Source organism: Arachis ipaensis, chromosome B8 (genome assembly GCF_059453495.1).
Source record: "Arachis ipaensis isolate K30076 ecotype BB chromosome B8, ASM5945349v1, whole genome shotgun sequence".
Lineage (NCBI taxonomy): Eukaryota > Viridiplantae > Streptophyta > Magnoliopsida > Fabales > Fabaceae > Arachis > Arachis ipaensis.
The window spans coordinates 129,207,231-129,223,280 of record NC_142443.1 but is presented as its reverse complement, the minus strand read 5'-3'; the positions used below and the strand labels follow the sequence as shown (position 1 = coordinate 129,223,280).

Here is a 16,050-nt window from a genome sequence, read left to right as displayed (position 1 = left end):
AACCCCTAGCTGCCAATCACTAACTCACTATTTGTTTCCGATTTATTTGTATGTTCCCCTTCATTTGTCTCTATTGGAATATTTTTTCCATCTACTTCTGTTTTTTTGGTGACTACCATCTACTTCTGTTGCATGTTGCGTTGGGCTTACTTCAATTTGTGAGTTGAGCTTTCAAATTGGACTCGCTTTATTTTATTTTATTTATTTCAATTCCTGGCTTCCGAATTGATTTATTTGTGAACATGAGCTATCGTTTAGTTCTTCATATCGTTTGGTTGCAATGCTGCAATGCTGCAATGCTATGAGATGCATTGAAAATGTTGTTCACTTCTATTAAGGATGTCTCTAGTAGTTTCGAATTGATTTAACGGAAAAATGTTATTTAATTAGAACTATACATTTGCTATGTAAATAAAAAGAGATGGAGAAGAAGAAAAAAAAAATGAAAAAGATGAAAAATGTACTCTGCACATTTGGGATTAGGGTTATAAAATGGGAAAGAGATCAAATTGGGTCCAAATTATAATGAATTTACGTCACCTAGCGGTTGGGACTGTTTAGCGTGGCAAAAATGGCTACATCAGCACTTCAACAATTGACTTAACGCTAAAAATGACGCAGGGACCACTATAGTACCCAAGGCTCTATCTAAGAGACCGCTATAGAAAAATTTGAATCTCAATGACCATTTTGAATAACAGTCCTGCTATACATAGAAGTTTTATTGGTAACCAAGTCCAATAAAGTTGGCTCAAACCCAACAAAAACCAACCTTAGATTAGAGTGCGTGTAAACAAGCGCTCATGCAACTATTCAATAGCGCGAACGTTATTATGAAAAACGGTTCTTCTTCCTCGATCAAAATTGCAACTCTCAAAATTCAAATGATGTTTAAAATCTCTCAAAAATAGCTCAAAATCATCGCGAAAACTAAACAAAATTTGAAAGTTAAGTTCGAAATCTTCACCAATAAACACAGAAAGAAAAGAAAAAAGATTATTGAAGGTACTGTTCACTCGTCTAGTTTTTTCACTTTTTTGTCTAATAGTTTCAAATTGATTTAACTAAACAATGTTATTCAATTGGAACTATACATTCACTATGTAGAAAAAATGAGATGGAAAAGAAGAAAAAAAAGAGATAAACAAGAAGATGAAAAGCACGCTCTGCACATTTGGGAGTTATAAAATGGGGAAGAGACCAAATTAGGTTCAAATTGGAATGAATCCACGTCACCTGACCGTTGGGACTGTCCAGTGTGGCAAAAATGGCTACTTCAGCCCTCCAACATCTGACTTAGCGCTAAAAATGACGCAGAGACCACTATAGTGCTTGGGGCTCTATCTAAGAGACCGCTATAGAAAAATTTGGATCTTGAAGCCCATTTTGAATAACAATCCTGCTACACATATAAATTTTTTTGGTAATCGAGTCTAACTAAGTTGGTCCAAATCCAACAAAAACTAACCTTAGATTAGAGTGTGTGTGAGCACGCGCTCACACAACTGTTTAATAGTGCGAAAATTGAAGGAAATCTGGAAGTTAAGTTCGAAATCTTCACCAACAAACACAAAAAAAGATGAAAAGGGATTATTGAAGGTACTGTTCACTAATCGTCCAGTTTTCTCACTTTTCTGTTTCTCATTTCGATCGCGAAACACTAGATAGTGATATTTCTGTTTATTTAGAGATTCATTTTGTGTTCTTGCGTTAAAGTACATATTACTGTTCTCATTACTGTTCATTTGGTGATAATTGTGTTAGGTCGGTGTAAGGATGTTACATAGTATTTCTTGTATAGTTTTACCTATATTTACATGTGTTTGAAGGATTTGAATGTATTTTTGTGCATGTTTGAGCGTTTTCATGTTCTGAACTGAGTTTGTCTGTAGTAATCAGAAATAAATTTTGGTGTATTTTATGTGAATTGAGGTATATTTGGTGCGCTTGTCTTCTTTTTGCTGTAATTAGAAAACAGAATATTGTTCTTGTACTTCTGATGTTATTTTTTACATATTTGAATGATTTACATCAGTTTCTGTCTATTTTTCAGGAATTTTGTTCATGAATTTGTTTTAACTACCCATAGAATTTTGTTGTAGTGCTTTTGGTGTCATTTTATGCATGTTTGATTGAGTTGCATGTCTTTTTGAACACACATTATATGATGTAATCAAAACATAATTACGATGTATTTGGTTTGTCTTTTGGTGTCTTTCTTTTGAATTGAGGTGCACTTGGTGTTTTTGTCCTATTTTTGTTGTAACTAACCTATAGAATTTGTTATAGTGCTACTTGTGTCATTTTATGCATCACCAATAACACTAACATTTTGCTAACATATTTCTTAGCTCTGATTTTCTCTGATGCTATCATTAAATAATTTCACTTGATGCAACTAATAAGTATTGACCAAATTTTTTATTCTTTAAGTAATTGCGGTTCATTTTTTAGTTTAATTGAGGTTTATTTGGATCCAAAAATAAATTCGATATATTTTTGTTAATGACTAAGCCTCTTTAACTGTTTGTTCAAATCTGAACTAATTTCGGTTCATTTATATGCTAATTAAGGTTCATTTACTGCTAACCTGCTGTTGATATGTATTGACCAAATTTTTTAACAAAGAAGAATGAAATTATTCATTATTACTTTATTCAATGGTATTAGATTCCACTCCATTCCATTCAATTAGTTCAGTTTTGAACAAACTTCAAAAAGACTCAATCATCAACAAAAACACATCAAATTTATTTTTGGATCCAAATGAACCTCAAATAAACTAATAAATGAACCAAAATTACTTAAGAAATAAAAAACTTAGTCAAAACGTAACAGTAGCATCAACTGAACTTCAATTAACACGCAAATGAACTGAAATTAGTTCAGTTTTGAATAAGCAGTAAAAAAGACTCAATCATCAACAAAAACACATACAATTTATTTCTAGATCCGAATGAACATCAATTAAACTAAGAAATGAACCGAAATTACTTAACAAATAAAAAATTTGGTCAATACTTATTAGCAGCATCAAGTAAATCTCAATTAATTCACAAATGAACCGAAATTAGTTCAATTTTGAACAAATAGTCCAAAAGACTCAATTATCAACAAAAGCACATCGAATTCATTTCTTGATCCAAATGAACCTCACTTAAAAGAAGGAAAAAAATGCAGCAACAACAGCAACAATAAAAGAATGATGATTGAAAGAAAATGCAAAGAAGAAGACCCGAAGAAGAAGAAGGAGGAGGAAAGCGAATAAGGTGAAAAGCAAAAAAGAAAGAAAGAAAGAATGCGAAAACGAAGAAGCATTATTGAAATATGCATGTGTACACCCTAGTAGAATGAAAATAATTTTTGTTAAATTTGAGTCTACTTAATTAGACTAAAATACCAAAAATGCTTAGACGTGTAGTTGAGGGTTGATCTAATGGGCTAAAAATACCGCCAGATACAAAAAAAGAAAACTAACTAGAAGCAAGTATTACACTTCCACGTATAAAGTACACCCAAGCAAGAACACAAGCAGCAGCAGCTCAACTAAGTGTGCTGTGTGCTTCACTCGTGCGAGGTTCGAAATGGGTTCTTCAGTTGGAGGAGGCAACAGCAACAACGCAGGCGTGGAGTGGCACGTGCGCCCTTCCAACCCTAAGAACCCCATCGTTTTTTTCGATGTCACCATCGGTAACATACCTGCTGGCAGGATCAAGATGGAGCTTTTCGCTGATATTACCCCCAAAACCGCTGAGAATTTCAGGTTCTTTCCACTTTTCGCTTCACTTATTTATTTATTTCTTTATCTATTTGTCTGGTTTTGAAATTGAAATATAGGAATAGGAGTAAGATGCTTGGGAAGTTTATAATTCTGAAATGTTGTACTGTTGCTTTGGAGTCTAACCTAAAAGTACTACGGGATTCTTCAAGTTTCCTCTGCAATTTTTTTTTATTTTGTTTTTTAAAAAGATTCCTTTGTATCCTTTAGTTGAGAGCAAAATGACAATGGTAATAACAGTAATGATGAGAATCAATGAGGAAGTTAATATATAGTAGTTGAGTTGGTATGACCTTCTAGGAACTAGAGAACCCAGATATATAATATAAAATAGAATTATTCATGATCGTTCTTTTGAAACCGAAAAGAACTTATTAACCTATATGAAGTTACTCTTTTCTGGCGGAAGTATTTCCTTAGTTTCTACAGTCTTGATCATCTTTGTATGTTTAAACTTGATGCTATTGGTAAATGATTCTTGGTAGTGGATTCAGTATGTTAATTGATGTCGCTTTATGTGGTTTCATAATTAATTTTATTTCTCCTTCTATTTGAGGGATTTGACTTTTACTATTTTGCAGGCAGTTCTGCACTGGGGAGTACAGGTAGTGAAATGATCTTTTCCATCTGATCCATTCTCATCGGCACCATTATCATTTATACTACTGAGTGGCAATATAAGCTTAATCATTTTAATTTTTGAGTTTTCAATCTGTTCTTGCCATTTTCTGCTTTCAAACTCTGTTGATAGTTATTGGTATTTTGATGTTTAGTTAATGCATTCTATGGTATCAGCAGTTATTCTTTTGCAATTGGCACGATGATAAATTGAAGATGATGATCATTCTATGCTAGTGTTGACTCTGGGATGATAACTTGATCATTTAGACCATAAAACTTATTCGGACTTTTGTTTCCGATATGGGATATGGTTGTCAAAATTGTGATTCTACTTGCGAAGCACAATTCTGCAAGTTTGTAAGGCTGGTTAGTGATCCTGATCACCTTGCAAAACATCTTGGATGGTATCTTAGGACATATAAGCAGCTAGATAGTATGATCATACTGATCCCTTGTCACTGTCTGGTCTAGGATGAGCAGCATAAAATCAGAAAATATGCAGATCCCAGCATGAAACAACTCAACCAAAAATCACTCCACTACAATCTTGTGGCTGAAATGTGTGATTTGAATATGGAATTTGAAACTAACCCATCCCATTGGTGCAACTAAAATCTGAATTTCTTTGCCTCCTTGCAACTACAATTGCTGCTTGCTCCATGCAATTGCATATGCTGCAAGTCGATCTCATTGCTTCTGCCAACCCCCTTTTTCTCTGATTGCTGTGTTGTAGATGCTTCAAATTGGTTAATTGCAACTGTCCCTGTTCCATCGATTCTGTGCTGCATTTGGGGGTGCAAGTGATGATGGAAAGTTATAATATCCAATAATATTTAATATCTAGAAACAGGGAAAAGAAAATGTAGAAATCTAATACAAGACAACACTTACGTATTTTCAATTGAAAGTTTATTTAGATGCCAGTTGGGATTTTAAAGGTAGCTAGCTTATATGTTGTTTGTATGAGTTTTCTTTTCCACTTTTCTTGCACATGAGTTAATTGAGCTCTGAATCAATTGCAAAGTGAAAGCTAAATTTTCAAATAGCTACTTGATCAGAATGAAATATTGTTTCGTTTTCTGTTGATGAGGTGACTAACACTTTAGCTTATTCATTTGCCAGGAAAGCAGGACTACCTGTCGGCTACAAGGGTAGTCAATTTCATAGAGTTATTAAGGATTTTATGATTCAGGCTGGTGATTTCGTTAAGGTATCGTTGTAGCTACTGTAACTTTGACTATAATATAACTGTTTTACATCATATGCAAGAGGAGGCCCTTTTATAACCTAAATTATTAAGCTGATTACACATTTATCTGTATGTATAACTTGGTATTATCTGAAACATAGAACATGAGGAGCATCTTAGGTATATAGTCGGTGTTTCCTATCCAATATGGTTAAGAACAAAGTGCATAATATTTTCAGATAAAGAAGATATTCATATGAAGAGAAGATGATCAGGAAAGGGTTAGGAGGATAAGGAACCTGCTAAGGAAGTTTAAATAGAGGACAAACAAAAAAACAAAAAGAGAGAAAACGGGGGTGGGGGGGTGGGGGTGGGGGGGAGTGATGAATGAATCAACCACTTCCACAACATGATAGTATTTAAATGTAGATTCATTTTGCTTTACCCTGGAATTCTTAAATGACAACTACTTTATATTTCATCACTTTGAAGTCTTTTTCTTTTATTATTGTAGCTTTCACTTGTCAACTCAATTTTAGTCAGGGCTAGATATAGCAGTGTTTCCTTTATTCCTTCAATTTATCTCCAAAGACATATTAACTTAGTAGTGTGAATGTGATATCAGATGAGTTTAGGACATGGTACTTCCATTTAACCTTTTAGAAAATTCTCCCTCAACACTTGGCTTTTGAAAGAGCCTTTCCCCCTTTCTTCTACATCATGCGGTATGCTGGTATCAAGGTTCGGTTTGTCAAATCCCAATGTCGTTGAAGTGCACTTCCTCACCTTTTGTTTTTGGGTTAGATTTAGATGTATGAATCCTATACTGAATTATTGATTTGGTGTGAGATAGAATTCTCATTGAAACCATGTTTTTCCCTCTTAACATCCTGGTTTTTAGAAGTGGTTTTTCCTTTATATCCCTTTTTTTTTTATATATATTATAATTTATGCTACTTGGTTTTTTTTGTAACCTGATTGGAACTGGAGTAGCTAATTGGAATCCTATCAAAATAGAGGAAACTAAAACAGATTAAAGAAAGAAAGAATTGGAAAAAGGACAGACAAAGTAGTCCCCTCGTCAGCATGCTCTCCAACCTATCCCAGATGTACTCAATTCTTACATCACTTCTCCAATCTCCAATTATAGGCTTTATCTCATTTTCTATTACAGATTTGCACTCTTTCTCTCTCCACTTTTGCTGCCATAAAATTTTCTCCTTTATCTCGTGTTCAAATGTCCTGCCTTTGTTCTTATGTCAATTAAAGTGCATCCCATTCTCATCCTTCCTCCTCCTTTACCCTTGGGCTAAGGTTGTTTCATATTCCATTTCTCGTCGTTGAAACCATTTTACACATCATTTGTGGTTAGGGAATTCAATGTCAAACATTATGTGGTCATTATGTATTTATCTTTCATAAATGAAGAAGCATTATTAAATACAAAGGAAACAATATTAAGTAGATGTGGAGGATAAGACATTCTCAATACGAATAGTAATATACAAACAAACAAAAGGGAGAAACTCTATAATCTCCATGCATATCAAAGATAGATCCCGCTAAACAGGTTATGCACCTTGCAACAGGTAGATAGATGAAAGATGCGTGATCCAACCAAGTGGTCATATTAATTAATTCTATTAATTAGTTTATCTTCATTGTAGGCTATCTGTACAGCTTTTTTCTTTTCTTTTTTTTGTCAGTGAATGACACAATCTATCTTCTTAGTGCATCATTTTTATTCTAAATTATTATATTTGCACTAACTTTTTATGCTATCATTATAATATCACAAATAATGAGATGTATGGGTTCAAATTCAATTTCATATGTATAGTAAACTGCATTCGATTTGACTTCAGAGGATTTGGTTATACTGCTGTACAAATGTTACAAATCTAGAAATCTATCATGTTGTAATGTGAATTGACTAGTATAATATTCCCTGGCAGGGTGATGGCAGTGGATGTGTCTCTATCTATGGACACAAGTTTGATGATGAAAATTTTATTGCCAAGCATACTGGCCCTGGTCTTCTTTCAATGGTATGTTATTATTGCTTCATCTTGCATTAATTTTGGGTTATTTCAAAACAGGGTGACTATTGATGGTATTTTGTGTCTAAACCATGCTGCAAAGGGTACAATTATATCAGTACAATATTACAGTTATAAATGTGATAGTATCATTGTAATCAATTTTTGTAATAACTCTTTAATTGTAGCAATAATTGACTGTATGCATATATGAAAATGACATATCTACAAGATATTGATGTTTGGAACTCATTACAAATTTTAAGTTTTAGTAAGCTTATTATTATTATTATTATTATTTGTACATCTACACCTCTATACCTATATATAAGGAGGATTGAGTGACTTTGTGTATCTCACATTGTTTTTGTAAAATAATTATTGTGAAGGCTTGAACTTGGTATTTTTAGGTTATGCTTCATATGCACTCTTTAACCACCGAGTTAGTTATATTGTTTTTTCTGTTTATTATATATATATATATATATATATAATTTTACTTTCTTAATTTAATAAATTGTATTAATATCTAAAATATAAAAAGGTTGGCCAACATACGCTAGTCAAAATTAATGGAATCATGGAAATTCTAAAATTAAATAACTTATTTGATTTTCAACATTCTAATCAGTAACTATATTCACAAATCAAGGCAATCCCCCTTTTTCCCAAGTGCTTTGAAGTTTTTGTTATGTTCTATTACTAAAACTGCTAATTGATTCAATTTGATTGTGTTAATTATGCTTTTACTGATTGCCATGTCAAATGCTAAGTCTGGTTACTCTTAATCTGCAGGCAAACAGTGGAGTTAACACCAATGGTTGTCAGGTAAAATTTCATCGGTCACTACACTACCTTTCTCTTCCCATTTCTCAGTGACATGAAATTGGTGAAGCTCTATTTCTACTGATAAATTGTCTTTTTTTTGGCTCAGTTCTTCATAACTTGTTCAAAATGTGACTGGCTTGACAACAAGCATGTGGTTTTTGGGGTATGCTTCAATTTCTTTGGTTGCCTATCTTTATTTTCCTTCAAACCGCCCATATGGAGTTTGGTGTAGTTAGAAGAATGTTTTTACATTCTTGGGAATTTTAAGCTTAAATCCTTACGTCGGAATGATTTTACAATTTTAAGGAATTTGAAAACTTTTCACTAACCCCATCCCTCCTTAAGATCTGTTATTATTGACCTTTTCCTCAAGCCTTGAGAGTTCTTGCAAAGCATGAGAAAATCTTGGCTAACTGAGTAACTGGTACTCATATAAGGTTTATTCATTGTAACCAAAAGAAAACAACAACACAAACTATTTATTTTCCTTAAACCCTTAACTTGGACTCTAATTGATATCTATTGCTCAAATAATAATATAAGTTCCCATATTGTTCATCATAGATCATGTTCTAATGAAGCTCATTTATTATAAAAAATTTCCAAATAATTTTATCAATTTTGTTGACTTCAGGTTAGGCCGTTAGGTATTTTGGCGTTGATGCTGGACAAATCAAAGCCACCTAAATTTAAGCCTAGGCATATGAACAACTTACTTTTACTGTTTGTTAATAATACAGATACTGAAAATAAACACAATATCTTCTTATCCTTTATCCCTGTTTATTGTTATTTCGCAAAGATTATGCACTACTGCGGTCGAGAGAACTGGCTTTGTTGTGTCCTTTCCCTTGACACTCCATCCTCACTGCTCATTTATTGTGCTTGCCTCTTCAAATATTTCATTTCATATGCATCCTTGAATAGGTTGCATTGTTTGAATTATTTTGCCAAACCTATCCAATTTTGGTCATTTTCCTGTCTTCCTTTCATGCAGAGAGTGCTTGGAGATGGTCTTTTGGTTGTCCGGAAGATCGAGAATGTCGCAACTGGACCCAATAACCGGCCGAAATTAGCTTGTGTCATTGCTGAATGTGGTGAAATGTAAATTTCATGCAAATTCTCTTTTTGACTCAGAACAGAACAAGTAACTTCTCTAACAAACGATGGTGCTGCTTTGGTTGAATCCTCTATAGCCACTATCAATCACTATACAGAATGACGCCTTGTATGCAAACTATCTTTGTGAACATCGAAACTAAATATTATTATAATATCGGAAAATTTATCGCTGGATTGTTGAATGATGCAACTGTGTAGTTTTCCTCGGTTGCTAAATGGAGATACTAATCAAACCATTCTTAGTCATCTCATTGAAACACTTTTTTTGAGCCATATCTACTTGTCTAATAGCATATTATATGATAGTTAAAGTTTCACATTAGTATTTCGAACTGATCAGCTGATGGAGGAATTAACTTGATCGATAATTTAACATTGTGAGATTAACTTGATCAATTTAATTTTAAACCCTAAGGACTAATTGATTATTGCATGAAAAGTCAGAAATGTCAATACATGAAGTTAATTTAAAATAGAGAGTAAATTGTTACTAGGGGTGGCAATGGGTAGGGTAGGGTAGGGTTTGGAGTCAACCCTAACCCTACCCGCAGGTTGAGATTTTTATATAAACTCAACCCTACCCTACCCACGAGTTGAGAATATCGCAACCTTAACCCTACCCGCGGGTTACAAAAAAAAATGCAACGTTATTATATAACTTGATGATAATTTAAAATAGAACTGACTTTTATGTAAAAAAAAGTTTATTAAATTATCAATTAATGATTTTCTTTTAATAACTAAGGATCATTGTATTTAGTGAGAAGTCTTTAGTTGAACATCCACTTAAAATATATTTTTATATAAGTATATAACATATACATATATAGGATGTGGGTTGGTCGAATAGGGTTGAGACTCAACCCGTATCCTACCCGACCCGCACAAAAACCCTACCCTATCCGTTGCGGATCGGGTTGGCAACTCTACCCGACCGGGTGGGGTCGGGTTGGGTACCCGCGAGTAGGGTACATATTGCCACCCCTAATTGTTACTCTTTTAAATTTTTTATATTTTTATTTTCATAAACGGCAAATAATTTATATATTTGATCTAATTTAATGTGGTAAATTGGTAATATTTGAATAATTATTTAAAAAATATAAATTGAGACAAAATTTGGTCTTTAAACCGCTTTCTTGATTTTTTGCCCATTCGTAAAATCATGGAATTTTAAGGATGGAAGATCTAAATTTTTGAAACAGGTTCACCGTTCACCAATAAGTATATCTCTATAATATATTTTGTTGGAGATAATTTTTCAGATACCAAAATTCATTTTCTTCTCAAATTTATTTTATTAAATATTAGTTTCTTTATTAACACCAAAATGGTCATCTGCTCAAGAATAAAAACAAACGTTTGTAAATGAAAAATTAATTAAAACAAAAAAGGGTAAAAGTAAAAGAAAAACAGTGAAAATTCACGAAGCGTTGATACTTGATAGTCCTCGAGCTCCAGGGCAGATAGTCGTAGGCTCATAATCTATTTATTTTTCATCGCCACATTCCAGAGTTGTGAATTCAGAAGAAAACAGAAAGAACGTAGGTAGTGAGTGAGTAAGTGAAAGATGTCGAACGCACTTAAGAGCGTGAAAGTGGCTCCCAACTCTGCGACTCTGGAGGAGGCCAGACACCGCGTCTTCGATTTCTTCAAGACCGCCTGCCGATCCCTCCCCACTGTCATGCAAATCTACAATCTTGATGACGTCGCTTCCATCTCCGAGCTTCGCTCCACCGTCGCTTCCGAGATCCGCAAGAACTCCCACGTCACCAATCCCAAGGTCCCATTTCCCCCTTTTTCTCTTGTTATTTTAAATTATTCAATTGAAATTCTCTGGAGCTGTTTATTCATTGGTGAAATTTGCCAAAATTTTATTATTTTTGGATTTTAGTGAAATTCACATTTTTCTTTTTTAATTTTCGGGTTGTTATTCGTGCTCGACTGCTCGCTACTTGAACACCTTAACGAATATAGATTTAATTTTATTTGTCTGATGTTGCTAATCTGTTCCATGCTCCGCACCATTCTCTTTGTAATAGTGAAGTTCTGGAAATTTTTGGAGAGAGGTTTTATCTGTGTCCCAAGATTCATTGTTTGGGCATTGGACCTGAACTTTATCTTTTGCTAAAGGCAATTTGTATGTATTCGTAGAAGATATGGTGTGTCCTGACACTTGTACAGTGCTGGTTATTGGCTTTCATTTTATCATTCTTAGGAATTTAGAATGGCTGTGAGATAGGATTGGAAATTTAGTGCCATATGCAGAATTGTTTGTTTAAATCATAAGGATGAAACCGATAACCGAGTTTTCTCCCATGTTACCAGATTAAGTGACATCATTGAACTCTGTTTAAAACCAAATTTTCAATTAATCTAGCTATAGAGAAATATATTGTGACCGCTACATGCATTTCCGCATTTCTGGAAAATTAATTTTCCATTCTTTTCATAGAGGATAACTAGTTAGAACTTGACTGATCTGCCTGAGTTTGATAATCAATGAACATCGGGTGAGAACCAAACTGTCACATTGCACAGGAAAATGTTGGAATTTAGACTACTTCTGTGTCCCTTGAGTTTTGAGTAGTTATCAGATTTTATGACTGACATGCCCTAAAATATGATCATGGCAATTGTTGATTAATAGCCTCTAGTTTCCGCACAAGTTTTCTCTCATTTAGGTTTAAATGCATCACCAAATTTGGGAGTTGACACTAGTTTCAACATAAGGTTTTTGTGAAAACAAGATGGATAATTCATTTGATAATTTCAAATTAGATTTGGAGCCAACTTGTTTGATATATCTTGCAACTTTGAAGATCTATTCTGAAAGAAAAAGATTCTGTGGACGAGTATGAATGATATATTTTGCTAGATATTCTTAGCTTACCTATACAAGAAAGCTATGTATGTTAATGTAGCACGTTGAAGTTATACCCGATCTTCTGGAAGTTTAAACCTGCTGCATAAATATTCTTTTTTACGTTAGTTGTTTCTCTAATTGTTGAATTTGTTTTGTGAAAGTGAGTGGTTCTAAGATTATTTTCAGACACAATATCAGTGGGTATTTAGGTTTCTAGCTTTTTCTTAGTGGCAATAAATCATGTTTCTTAAATACTGGCATATTGCTTGATTGAACACATGGAAATGCAAACATATATGATTGGTAGTTAAGCTTAGTGAAATTTCCTTTCTAATAATGTCCGAATTCCAGTTTTCCAACTCATCAATATGGTGTTTTTCCTAGGCTGAGTTTAGGTGGTAATTTTCCAAGTATATTATAATTTGCATTAAATTTGGTTGGGTAAATTACACTCAACTCCCTTAAAGTTTAGTGTAATTACATTAGAGACCCTTCATTTTAAAACGAAACATCGTGGTCTTTGAGTTTTTTAGCACTGCACCAAGTCACCAACCACTGTTGCTGTTAATGTGATGTAAAACAGGCCCAACAGAAAATAAAATAAAGTAATAAACCTTTTCCTAGTCATATGATAAATAATGGAACTTATGAAATTTTTGGTGTTATTTAATGTGCACTGAAATGGATACTTTTAAATATTAAGTTATAAAACAGCACTTAATTATCCCAACATATATTTCCAATGTTTGGTTGTGCCATCAAAGCATCAAACCACCACCACCACTGCCACCTGCCAAATCATCACTTAAATTTCTGTGCTCCCAGCTAGTAGTTGTACTGATCTACAGACTACAACCACTACCGATTCACAACTGAAGTTTTGTTGGAGTCCTACATCACCCGGAAATAAAGTCTAGATAGAAGTATAAGAACTTGGGGTGTCCTTTATCTCACAAGTTAGCTTTTGGAGTTGACTTTGACCTACTCAATTCTAATATGATATTAAAGCCAATGGTTGCTAATAGACCACTTGCAATTGTCCAATCCTACAAACTTCATGTTTCAGATGTCTAATATTGCAAACTTGATACTCCATATATCTCGTCTTGGGCATGACGGGTGTGGGTTAAAGCCTTATATTGCCTTGAATTAATGCCTAGGTAGTTTTTATAAGAGATTGAACATCTCTCTTCTCATAAGCTAGCTTTTGAGGTGGAGTTAGATCATCTAAATTCTTTTAAAATTAAACACCCTAATCTCACCACTTACACCGTGGTCACTTCCATGAATTGTCACGGTTTCCATTTTCTAGATGGAATAGATTGAGACATTAATTTGTTTACACTTACTATCAGCAAACAATGGCTTTCTTTTCCCATTAGGGTGTGGGTTAAAGCCTTATATTGCCTTGAATTAATGCCTAGGTAGTTTTTATAAGAGATTGAACATCTCTCTTCTCATAAGCTAGCTTTTGAGGTGGAGTTAGATCATCTAAATTCTTTTAAAATTAAACACCCTAATCTCACCACTTACACCGTGGCCACTTCCATGAATTGTCACGGTTTCCATTTTCTAGATGGAATAGATTGAGACATTAATTTGTTTACACTTACTATCAGCAAACAATGGCTTTCTTTTCCCATTAACAAGGTAGATGGAACAAGAAACAACTGCCAAATCACACCAGACATAGATTCAAGTTCAGTTTTCCAGCTAACATTAGTGCAACTAGGAAGAAAATTTACAAGAAAAGGTCAATCATCAACATGAGATTATAACAACTTAAAAATTAGGCAAGTTAAAATAGCATTCCAGGAAGATCAACTCCCTTTTCATTTCATAGTTGGGAGTATACACAGAATAACGTTGTGAGTTTAGACAGTTTAGGTTTGAGACCAGTGTTCTGTTGCCCTTGCCAACCGTGGCGCATCATCATTTCATTGCTGCTTGCAATTGAACCCACCTTGTCTGGGTCTCTGCAGCTGCCCTTATGCTGCCCCTAATCCACCATTTTCTTGCCAAGTGAACCATTACATGTTTTCACCATCTTCTTGTGTCTTGTGGAGCAGGTGAGGATGATGTTCAAGGCTTAGCAACCAACCAAGGTGGATTTCCCTTGGATGTAGTCCTTTTGTTGTTAGCCAGAGTTTCAAACTAAACAGTATTGAAAAGAATCCGTGGAGAGGGAGGCACAGATGGCATTGTTGGTGGGCTTTAGGAAAAAGACGTAAGAAACAAGGTGAAGGGTTGTCGTGTGTAATTACACTAAACTGGTGGTGAGTGTAATTTACACAAACATAAGTTTACTGTGGCCAAAGTGAGGATGTTTAGATGGATGGGTGATCATACGAAAATAAACAAAACAAGGATTAAGGAATGAGAACATAAGATGGTGGAGTATCGTCTTTAAGTGGTTTGGACATGTAGAGAGAAGACATCTTGTGGGGAAGGTAGATCAGATGGAAGATATACTAGTGGTTAGGGTAAAGAAAGAAGACTTTGAATCAGGTGGCCAAGAGACTTGTAAGCATGCATGGTCTTATTGCAGACATGGTACATGATAGGGGATACTGGTGTTGTTTGATCCATATAGCCAATGCCCCCTAGTAGGATGAATCTTCCATGTCATTGTTCATAAATCCTACAAGGTTGGACAACTTCGATCTGAAGTAACTTTCAAACTCCCAAGTTTGGGGTGTGTCATACTCTTAAATGTATCCACGTGATGGCAGAAAGATACGAGAGTATGTATAGGCTTTTGAGATCTAGTTACATCAACAATAAATGACTTCCATTGGCCATTGCTTTTGAAATCTCCTCACATTGCATTATGAATCTTGTCCTTGCATATGCATCAAAGCTTATAATTCTTCAGAACATCGAATGATATTTATCAATTTATCAACTACAAAAGAAAATGTATCAATTTATGCTTCAGTCAAAGAATCTTATCTATGAGAAAAGATTGTACTGTTATCGCTAATATCTTGTAGGCATTCAGGTGATTGATATGCTGCTGTTCAAGGCGTTCGAAGAGCTGAAGAATGTTGTGGATCATGCAAAGCAGAGGCATCACATCATTGGTCAGTATGTTGTTGGTAAGGAAGGGCTTGTGCATGATAAGGCCACGAAAGACCAGGGCATCTCACCTTTCCTAAAGAATTTCTACAACAGCAACTACTCTTGAATTTCGGTCATGAGTTGTTCTGTGTTTTCCCAAACTCAAATAAGAATTGTCTGACTGTTTTATATGTCAACACTCGATAAAGACTGTTTTTGGATCAACCCGCTGTACTAGTTATTCCTTGGTAAATTTGAGGAAGTAATGTTTTGCTGATTGATGTGCACCATTGCATACTGCCGAAAGTATTGTCATTTATTACAATTTAGCATTATCTCAGACGGTAAAAATTCTTCCAAGTGAGTCTATTAGCAAAGTAGTATGCCAATGCCATGGTGTTAGGTTCTTACAATTTGTAGTTAATTATTTGGAATACATTCTTGGAATTACATTTCCTTGATTGCTATTGAGATCTGCAATTTCTAGTAATTTCATTGGGTGGCAGCATTGAAGCAGCAGGCCCTTGGTAAACATGGAATCTGCAAT

General features: G+C 34.3%; 2 protein-coding genes across 2 annotated transcripts; both read left to right on the top strand.

The window, feature by feature from the left end:
- The first annotated feature begins 3,426 nt into the window (after positions 1–3,426).
- LOC107613480 (Cyclophilin-like peptidyl-prolyl cis-trans isomerase family protein) lies at positions 3,427–9,823 on the top strand. Its single transcript, XM_016315493.3, has 7 exons — positions 3,427–3,763; positions 4,360–4,383; positions 5,522–5,609; positions 7,544–7,636; positions 8,423–8,455; positions 8,562–8,618; positions 9,453–9,823. Exons 1-7 carry the CDS (start codon positions 3,585–3,587, stop codon positions 9,561–9,563), a joined length of 585 nt encoding a protein of 194 aa, XP_016170979.1. The 5' UTR covers positions 3,427–3,584; the 3' UTR covers positions 9,564–9,823.
- Positions 9,824–10,947: 1,124 nt separating this feature from the next.
- Positions 10,948–15,854, top strand: LOC107613611 (LYR family of Fe/S cluster biogenesis protein). Its single transcript, XM_016315699.3, has 2 exons — positions 10,948–11,360; positions 15,445–15,854. Exons 1-2 carry the CDS (start codon positions 11,148–11,150, stop codon positions 15,628–15,630), a joined length of 399 nt encoding a protein of 132 aa, XP_016171185.1. The 5' UTR covers positions 10,948–11,147; the 3' UTR covers positions 15,631–15,854.
- Positions 15,855–16,050: the final 196 nt, after the last annotated feature.

Bases quoted from the DNA above. Each gene is read 5' to 3' on its own strand.
- LOC107613611 (XM_016315699.3), top strand. From the start codon at position 11,148: ATGTCGAACGCACTTAAGAGCGTGAAAGTGGCTCCCAACTCTGCGACT. The intron at 11,361-15,444 runs GTCCCATTTCCC...GTAGGCATTCAG, and splicing joins CCCACGTCACCAATCCCAAG to GTGATTGATATGCTGCTGTT.
- LOC107613480 (XM_016315493.3), top strand. From the start codon at position 3,585: ATGGGTTCTTCAGTTGGAGGAGGCAACAGCAACAACGCAGGCGTGGAG. The intron at 4,384-5,521 runs GTAGTGAAATGA...TTCATTTGCCAG, and splicing joins TTCTGCACTGGGGAGTACAG to GAAAGCAGGACTACCTGTCG. The intron at 5,610-7,543 runs GTATCGTTGTAG...ATTCCCTGGCAG, and splicing joins AGGCTGGTGATTTCGTTAAG to GGTGATGGCAGTGGATGTGT.